Raw genomic sequence first — 9,537 nt, forward strand, 5'->3', positions numbered from 1 at the left:
CTAAAGAGTCTGACTACAGACCTAATGAGTCTGACTACAGAGATAGACCTAAAGAGTCTGACTACAGACCTAAAGAGTCTGACTACAGACCTAAAGAGTCTGACTACAGAGATAGACCTAAAGAGTCTGACTACAGAGATAGACCTAAAGAGTCTGACTACAGACCTAAAGAGTCTGACTACAGACCTAAAGAGTCTGACTACATACCTAATGAGTCTGACTACAGACCTAATGAGTCTGACTACAGACCTAAAGAGTCTGACTACAGAACTAAAGAGTCTGACTACAGAGATAGGCCTAATGAGTCTGACTACAGACCTAAAGAGTCTGACTACAGACCTAAAGAGTCTGACTACAGAACTAAAGAGTCTGACTACAGAGATAGACCTAATGAGTCTGACTACTGACCTAAAGAGTCTGACTACAGACCTAAAGAGTCTGACTACAGAGATAGACCTAATGAGTCTGACTACAGACCTAAAGAGTCTGACTACAGACCTAAAGAGTCTGACTACAGACCTAATGAGTCTGACTACAGACCTAAAGAGTCTGACTACAGACCTAAAGAGTCTGACTACAGACCTAATGAGTCTGACTACAGACCTAAAGAGTCTGACTACAGACCTAATGAGTCTGACTACAGACCTAAAGAGTCTGACTACAGACCTAATTAGTCTGACTAGCTGTATCAGCGTTGTCTAGTTGTAACTGGTAACCTAGCTGTACCGGTGTTGTCTAGTTCTGTAGAGGGGGAAGGAGAAGAGCAGGTCAGTTACATTTGTAAACTGTAGATAGAATTTGTACCTAATTACGGTTCCTGAAATACCACAGAGATACAGATATAATATAAACTGGGTGGTCCGAGCCCTGAATGCTGATTGGCTGATAGCCGTGGTAAATCCGACCGTATACCAAGGGTATGATAAAACATGTATTACCACTGCTCTAATTACGTTGGTAACCAGCTTATAATGGCAATAAAGCACCTCGGGGGGGGGTTGTGGTATATGGCCAATATACTATGGCTAAGGGCTGTATCTAGGCACTCCGCGTTGTGTCGTGCTTAAGAACAGCCCTTAGCCGTGGTATATTGGCCATATACCACAACCCCCTCGGGTCATATTGCTTAATAGTAATATTATTGTTATAAATCCTGTGTGGTCTGACTTGTTCTCTCAGGTAGCCTAGCGATTTAAGAGCGTTGGGCCAGTAACCGAAAAAAGTCGCTGGTTTGAATCCCCGAGCCTTCCCGGTAGTGGATTGAAGCAGCCCCCCCCCCCCCCCCCCCACACACCTCTCTGATTCAGAGGGTTAAATGCGGAAGACATTGTGCATTCCATTCTGCAACTGACTAGATATCCCTGTGACACTGGGATGTGCACTGGGATTCTGCTTAAGGTGAAGGATACTGAAAGAGGACACGGGGGATTCTGCTTTAAGGTGAAGGTACTGAAAGAGGACACGGGGGATTCTGCTTAAGGTGAAGGTACTGAAAGAGGACACGGGGGATTCTGCTTAAGGTGAAGGTACTGAAAGAGGACACGGGGGATTCTGCTTAAGGTGAAGGTACTGAAAGAGGACACGGGGGATTCTGCTTAAGGTGAAGGTACTGAAAGAGGACACGGGGGATTCTGCTTAAGGTGAAGGTACTGAAAGAGGACACGGGGGATTCTGCTTTAAGGTGAAGGTACTGAAAGAGGACACGGGGGATTCTGCTTAAGGTGAAGGGTACTGAAAGAGGACACGGGGGATTCTGCTTTAAGGTGAAGGTACTGAAAGAGGACACGGGGGATTCTGCTTTAAGGTGAAGGTACTGAAAGAGGACACGGGGGATTCTGCTTAAGGTGAAGGGTACTGAAAGAGGACACGGGGGATTCTGCTTAAGGTGAAGGTACTGAAAGAGGACACGGGGGATTCTGCTTAAGGTGAAGGTACTGAAAGAGGACACGGGGGATTCTGCTTAAGGTGAAGGTACTGAAAGAGGACACGGGGGATTCTGCTTAAGGTGAAGGTACTGAAAGAGGACACAGGGGATTCTGCTTAAGGTGAAGGGTACTGAAAGAGGACACGGGGGATTCTGCTTAAGGTGAAGGGTACTGAAAGAGGACACGGGGGATTCTGCTTTAAGGTGAAGGGTACTGAAAGAGGACACGGGGGATTCTGCTTTAAGGTGAAGGGTACTGAAAGAGGACACGGGGGGGATTCTGCTTAAGGTGAAGGTACTGAAAGAGGACACGGGGGATTCTGCTTAAGGTGAAGGGTACTGAAAGAGGACACGGGGGATTCTGCTTTAAGGTGAAGGGTACTGAAAGAGGACACGGGGGATTCTGCTTAAGGTGAAGGTACTGAAAGAGGACACGGGGGATTCTGCTTAAGGTGAAGGGTACTGAAAGAGGACACGGGGGATTCTGCTTAAGGTGAAGGTACTGAAAGAGGACACGGGAGATTCTGCTTAAGGTGAAGGTACTGAAAGAGGACACGGGGGATTCTGCTGAAGGTGAAGGTACTGAAAGAGGACACGGGGGATTCTGCTTTAAGGTGAAGGTACTGAAAGAGGACACGGGGGATTCTGCTTTAAGGTGAAGGTACTGAAAGAGGACACGGGGGATTCTGCTTAAGGTGAAGGGTACTGAAAGAGGACACGGGGGATTCTGCTTTAAGGTGAAGGGTACTGAAAGAGGACACGGGGGATTCTGCTTAAGGTGAAGGGTACTGAAAGAGGACACGGGGGATTCTGCTTAAGGTGAAGGGTACTGAAAGAGGACACGGGGGATTCTGCTTAAGGTGAAGGGTACTGAAAGAGGACACGGGGGATTCTGCTTAAGGTGAAGGGTACTGAAAGAGGACACGGGGGATTCTGCTTAAGGTGAAGGATACTGAAAGAGGACACGGGGGATTCTGCTGAAGGTGAAGGTACTGAAAGAGGACACGGGTGATTCTGCTTAAGGTGAAGGTACTGAAAGAGGACACGGGGGATTCTGCTGAAGGTGAAGGTACTGAAAGAGGACACGGGTGATTCTGCTGAAGGTGAAGGTACTGAAAGAGGACACGGGTGATTCTGCTTAAGGTGAAGGTACTGAAAGAGGACACGGGGGATTCTGCTTTAAGGTGAAGGGTACTGAACGAGGAGGGATGGACTAGAATGAGAATTGGAGGAGAATACTGTTGGAGGGGAGGAAGAGGAGGAGAATACTGTTGGAGGGGAAGAGGAGGAGAATACTGTTGGAGGGGAGGAAGAGGAGGAGAGGAAGAGGAGGAGAATACTGTTGGAGGAGAGGAAGAGGAGGAGAATACTGTTGGAGGGGAAGAGGAGGAGAATACTGTTGGAGGGGAGGAAGAGGAGAATACTGTTGGAGGGGAGGAAGAGGAGGAGAGGAAGAGGAGGAGAATACTGTTGGAGGAGAGGAAGAGGGGGAGAATACTGTTGGAGGGGAAGAGGATGAGAGGAAGAGGAGGAGAGGAAGAGGAGGAGAATACTGTTGGCGGGGAAGAGGAGGAGAGGAAGAGGAGGAGAGGAAGAGGAGGAGAATACTGTTGGAGGGGAGGAGGAAGAGGAGGAGAATACTGTTGGAGGGGAAGAGGAGGAGAGGAAGAGGATGAGAGGGAGAGGAGGAGAATACTGTTGGAGGGGAAGAGGAGGAGAGGAAGAGGAGGAGAATACTGTTGGAGGGGAAGAGGAGGAGGAGAGGAGGAGAGGAAGAGGAGGAGAATACTGTTGGAGGGGAAGAGGAGGAGGAGAGGAGGAGAGGAAGGGGAGGAGAATACTGTTGGCGGGGAAGAGGAGGAGGAGAGGAGGAGAATACTGTTGGCGGGGAAGCGGAGGAGAGGAAGAGGAGGAGAGGAAGAGGAGGAGAATACTGTTGGAGGGGAAGAGGAGAGGAGGAGGAGGAGAGGAGGAAAATAATGTTGGCTGGGAAGAGGAGGAGAGGAAGAGGAGGAGAATACTGTTGGCGGGGAAGAGGAGGAGGAGAGGAGGAGAATACTGTTGGCGGGGAAGCGGAGGAGAGGAAGAGGAGGAGAGGAAGAGGAGCCTAGCTGGAGATCAGGCTGAGTTCATTCTGTAAATAAAGAGGAAAGGACATCCATCTCCATGACAACAGCAGGGCTATAGAAGGCCCGAGGAGAGAGAGAGAGTTACAACATTCTACGGCATTGTACATCTCCAATAATATAACATTTGAAATGTCTATATTATTTTTCAACTTAGCGGATTCGGCTGTTTCAGACACACCCGTTGCTTACAGGTGTATAAAATCGAGCACACAGCCATGCAATCTCCATAGACTAACATTGTCAGTAGAGTGGCTTTACTGGTCTGGGGCTGTTTTTCATGGTTCAGGCCCCTTAGTTCTAGTGAAGGGAAATCTTAACGCTACAGCATACAATGACATTTTAGACGATTCTGTCTGTGTGGCAACAGCATGACAATGCGCCGTGCACAAAGCGAGGTCCATATAGAAATGACTTGTCGAGATCGGTGTGGAAGAACTTGACTGGCCTGCACAGAGCCCTGACCTCAACCTCGTCGAACACCGAATTGGAACGCCGACTGCGAGCCAGGCCTAATCGCCCAACATCAGTGCCTGACCTCACTAATGCTCTTGTGGCTGAATGGAAGCAAGTCCCTGCAGCAATGTTCCAGCATCTAGTGGAAAGCCTTCCCAGAAGAGTGGAGGCTGTTATAGCAGCAATGTTCCAACATCTAGTGGAAAGCCTTCCCAGAAGAGTGGAGGCTGTTATAGCAGCAATGTTCCAACATCTAGTGGAAAGCCTTCCCAGAAGAGTGGAGGCTGTTATAGCAGCAATGTTCCAACATCTAGTGGAAAGCCTTCCCAGAAGAGTGGAGGCTGTTATAGCAGCAATGTTCCAACATCTAGTGGAAAGCCTTCCCAGAAGAGTGGAGGCTGTTATAGCAGCAATGTTCCAACATCTAGTGGAAAGCCTTCCCAGAAGAGTGGAGGCTGTTATAGCAGCAAAGGGGGGAACCAACTCCATATTAATGTCCATGATTTTGGAATGAGACGTTCGATGAGCAGGCGTCCATGCTGTTGGTCCTGTAGTTTAGTTAGTGTAGTGTAGTGTATGTTTCCCAGTAAAGCCCTTTGAATGTACTGGATATGAGATAGAACTACTGTACATAGCTAATCAGTGATCTCTTCACCAGAAAATAGGATATTGTTAGATCTAGCCAGCTCTCTCTCTCTCTCTCTCTCTCTCTCTCTCTCTCTCTCTCTCTCTCTCTCTCTCTCTCTCTCTCTCTCTCTCTCTCTCTCTCTCTCTCTCTCTCTCTCTCTCTCTCTCTCTCTCTCTCTCTCTCTCTCTCTCTCTCTCTCTCTCTCTCTCTCTCTCTCTCTCTCTCTCTCTCTCTCTGATGTTAGTCTGAAAAGAGGACAACTGACCTCCAATGTAGGATAATACATGGAGTCATAGCCACCAATATGCATCTAGTACACCTGGACCCTACTGTTGGGGAGGGGTGTCCAACATGCATCTGGTACACCTGGACCCTACTGTTGGGGAGGGGTGTCCAACATGCATCAGGTACACCTGGACCCTACTGTTGGGGAGGGGTGTCCAACATGCATCAGGTACACCTGGACCCTACTGTTGGGGAGGGGTGTCCAACATGCATCAGGTACACCTGGACCCTACTGTTGGGGAGGGGTGTCCAACATGTATCTGGTACACCTGGACCCTACTGTTGGGGAGGGGTGTCCAACATGTATCTGGTACACCTGGACCCTACTGTTGGGGAGGGGTGTCCAACATGCATCTGGTACACCTGGACCCTACTGTTGGGGAGGGGTGTCCAACATGCATCTGGTACACCTGGACCCTACTGTTGGGGAGGGATGTCCAACATGCATCTAGTACACCTGGACCCTACTGTTGGGGAGGGGTGTCCAACATGTATCTGGTACACCTGGACCCTACTGTTGGGGAGGGGTGTCCAACATGTATCTGGTACACCTGGACCCTACTGTTGGGGAGGGGTGTCCAACATGTATCTGGTACACCTGGACCCTACTGTTGGGGAGGGGTGTCCAACATGTATCTGGTACACCTGGACCCTGCTGTTGGGGAGGGGTGTCCAACATGTATCTGGTACACCTGGACCCTACTGTTGGGGAGGGGTGTCCAACATGTATCTGGTACACCTGGACCCTACTGTTGGGGAGGGGTGTCCATTCTGTGCTGAGTCAGACTCTGGCACATCTGTTTTTACAGTGTCCCAGATTGGTCGGGATGATTGACCTGATCACTGATTGGTTCTCAGCGTTGGGAGAGGTTTTCTCTTCCCAACTGTTTATATTTGGGCCAAAGTGCAGGTTTTTCAGGGACAGCCTATTACAAACTGGTTAAGAAAATTGATCTGTTTATGAGTCAATGGGGTCAATGGGGTATTCAGAGTCTGTTGTGTTTAGTTACTGTGGAGGAGGATTTGTGTTTTTAATTGATGTGTAACTCTGGTTTTGTATGAGTTTTTATTGTGTTGTGGGTTCCCAGACCCAATAAAGATATTTAAAACTCAAAAACTCTCTCTCTCTCTCTCTCTCTCTCTCTCTCTCTCCCCCCCCCCCCCCCCCCCCTCCTTCTCTCCTTAAATTTCAATTTAAGGGCTTTATTGGCATGGGAAACATTGCCGAAGCATGTGAAGTAGATAATAAACAAAAGTGAAAATAAACAATAAAAATTACCAGTAAACGTTACACTCAGAGAAGTTCCAAAAGAATAAAGACATTTCAAATGTCATATTATGTAAATATACAGTGTTGTAATGACGTGCAAATAGTTAAAGTACAAAAGGGAAAATAAATCAACATAAATATGGGTTGTATTTACAATGGTGTTTGTTCTTCACTGGTTGACCTTTTCTTGTGGCAACAGGTCACACATCTTGCTGCTGTGATGTGATGGCACACTGTGGTATTTCACCCAATAGATATGGGAGTTTATCAAAATTGGGTTTGTTTTCAAATTCTTTGTGGATCTGCGTAATCTGAGGGAAATATGTCTCTCTAATATGGTCATACATTGGGCAGGAGGTTAGGAAGTGCAGCTCAGTTTCCACCTCATTTTGTGGGCAGTGAGCACATAGCCTGTCTTCTCTTGAGAGCCAGGTCTGCCTACGGCGGCCTTTCTCAATAGCAAGGCTATGCTCACTGAGTCTGTACATAGTCAAAGCTTTCCTTAAGTTTCGGTCAGTCATGGTGCCACTGTGTACTCTCTGTTTAGGGCCAAATAGCATTCTTGTTTTTTTGTTAATTCTTTCCAATGTGTCAAGTAATTATCTTTTTGTTTTCTCATGATTTTGTTGGGTCTAATTGTGTTGCTGTCCTGTTCTTTCTCCCCCTGTCTCTCTGTTTCTCTCCTCCTACCTATCTCTGTCTCTCTTCTCCTACCTCTCTCTCTGTCTCTCTCCTCCTCCTCTCTCTCTGTCTCTCTCCTCCTCCTGTCTCTCTGTCTCTCTCCTCCTCCTCTCTCTGTCTCTCTTCTCCTACCTCTCTCTCTCTCCTCTCTCTCTGTCTCTCTTCTCCTACCTATCTCTCTCTCCTCTCTCTGTCTCTCTTCTCCTACCTCTCTCTCTGTCTCTCTTATCCTACCTCTCTCTCCTCCTCTCTCTGTCTCTCTTCTCCTACCTCTCTCTCCTCCTCTCTCTCTGTCTCTCTTATCCTACCTCTCTCTCCTCCTCTCTCTCTCCTTCTCTCTCCCCCCTCCAACAGGACGAACCTAGAGGCCCTTCAGAAGAAGCTAGAGGAGTTAGAGCTTGACGAGCAGCAGCGTAAACGCCTGGAGGCCTTTCTCACCCAGAAACAGAAGGTTGGAGAGCTGAAGGATGATGATATGGAGAAGATCTGTGAGCTGGGAGCCGGGAACGGAGGGGTGGTCTTCAAGGTGTCACACAGACCCTCAGGGCTAGTCATGGCCAGGAAGGTGAACTAGAATTTGAAGTTGTTCTGTCATGGAGAACCCTGTCTGGCTAGAAGAGAGTTGTTCATTAGACTGTTTTCCTTTTTTTCTCATCAGTTATGTGATATCCGATTGGTAGTTACAGTCTTGTCCCATCGCTGCAACTCCCGTACGGACTCGGTAGAGGTGAAGGACCACTGAGACAGAGCCTGGACTGGAACCAGGATCTCTAGTGTCTGAGACAGAGCCTGGACTGGAACCAGGATCTCTAGTGTCTTAGACCACTGAGACAGAGCCTGGACTAGAACCAGGATCTCTAGTGTCTTAGACCACTGAGACAGAGCCTGGACTAGAACCAGGATCTCTAGTGTCTTAGACCACTGAGACAGAGCCTGGACTGGAACCAAGATCTCTAGTGTCTTAGACCACTGAGACAGAGCCTGGACTGGAACCAGGATCTCTAGTGTCTTAGACCACTGAGACAGAGCCTGGACTAGAACCAGGATCTCTAGTGTCTTAGACCACTGAGACAGAGCCTGGACTAGAACCAGGATCGCTAGTGTCTTAGACCACTGAGACAGAGCCTGGACTAGAACCAGGATCTCTAGTGTCTTAGACCACTGAGACAGAGCCTGGACTAGAACCAGGATCTCTAGTGTCTTAGACCGCTGAGACAGAGCCTGGACTAGAACCAGGATCTCTAGTGGCAGAGTATTGGGATGCACCACTCGGGACCGCTGCTCCACGTGCCACTGTTTTTCCTTCTTGTCTCAATACAAGTTGTTCTGTCATGGAGAACCCTGTCTGACTAAAAGAGAGATTAGGCTGTTTTCCTTCTTGTCTCAGACCAGGCTGCCCTGCTGTCTTCTCCCGTCTTCTCCAATATCACACTCTGCCATTGATTTGGAATGGCATCATCTCTGTTTTTTAGAAGCAGAGGTCACATATAATATATCTTCCTACAGTCTGGGATGCTGTAAACAGAGAAGCCTTTTCCTCTTCCCCAGACTGTATGAGATACATATCAACATAACAGAGAGAGAGAGAGAGAGAGAGAGAGAGAGAGAGAGAGAGAGAGAGAGAGAGAGAGAGAGAGAGAGAGAGAGAGAGAGAGAGAGAGAGAGAGAGAGAGAGAGAGAGAGAGAGAGAGAGAGAGAGAGAGAGAGAGAGAGAGAGAGAGAGAGAGAGAGAGAGAGAGAGAGAGAGAGAGAGAGAGAGAGAGAGAGAGCGAGAGAGAGAGAGCGAGAGAGAGAGAGAGAGAGAGAGAGACTTTTGACTTTTTGTCTTTCTTTATTGAAACATTTTCATTTCATTTAACACTCACCCCCCCCTAAAAATAAAAAAACAAAAATATATCCTGTACTGCATACATGTACCATACTCACCTTTCCATCTACCACATGATACAAACCAACATCACCATACACAAAAACAATACCCTCTCCTACAACCGTATATCCAAAACATCTTCCCCAGCTGTACAGACAGCCCCCCCAACACACCATATCTCCTGAAACATCTCCACACATTTGATCAGTTTATAGAACTCAAACTCAACCCTAAGGCGCGCAGAGACCATCCCATTAAACAGTAGTAAAGGGTCTGTTATCCCCCCACCTTTGACCC

General features: G+C 48.0%; 1 protein-coding gene across 1 annotated transcript in view; it reads left to right on the top strand.

The window, feature by feature from the left end:
• The window catches only part of LOC139577955 (dual specificity mitogen-activated protein kinase kinase 1-like), a 22,758-nt gene extending 14,646 nt beyond the window's left edge, over positions 1-8,112 (top strand). Inside the window, exons 2-3 of the mRNA XM_071405077.1 lie at positions 7,725-7,935; positions 8,029-8,112. Coding sequence (XP_071261178.1) covers positions 7,725-7,935; positions 8,029-8,112 — 295 coding nt within the window. The remainder of the gene's footprint in view (positions 1-7,724; positions 7,936-8,028) is intronic.
• Positions 8,113-9,537: the final 1,425 nt, after the last annotated feature.

Source organism: Salvelinus alpinus, chromosome 6 (assembly GCF_045679555.1).
Source record: "Salvelinus alpinus chromosome 6, SLU_Salpinus.1, whole genome shotgun sequence".
Taxonomy (NCBI): Eukaryota; Metazoa; Chordata; class Actinopteri; order Salmoniformes; family Salmonidae; genus Salvelinus; species Salvelinus alpinus.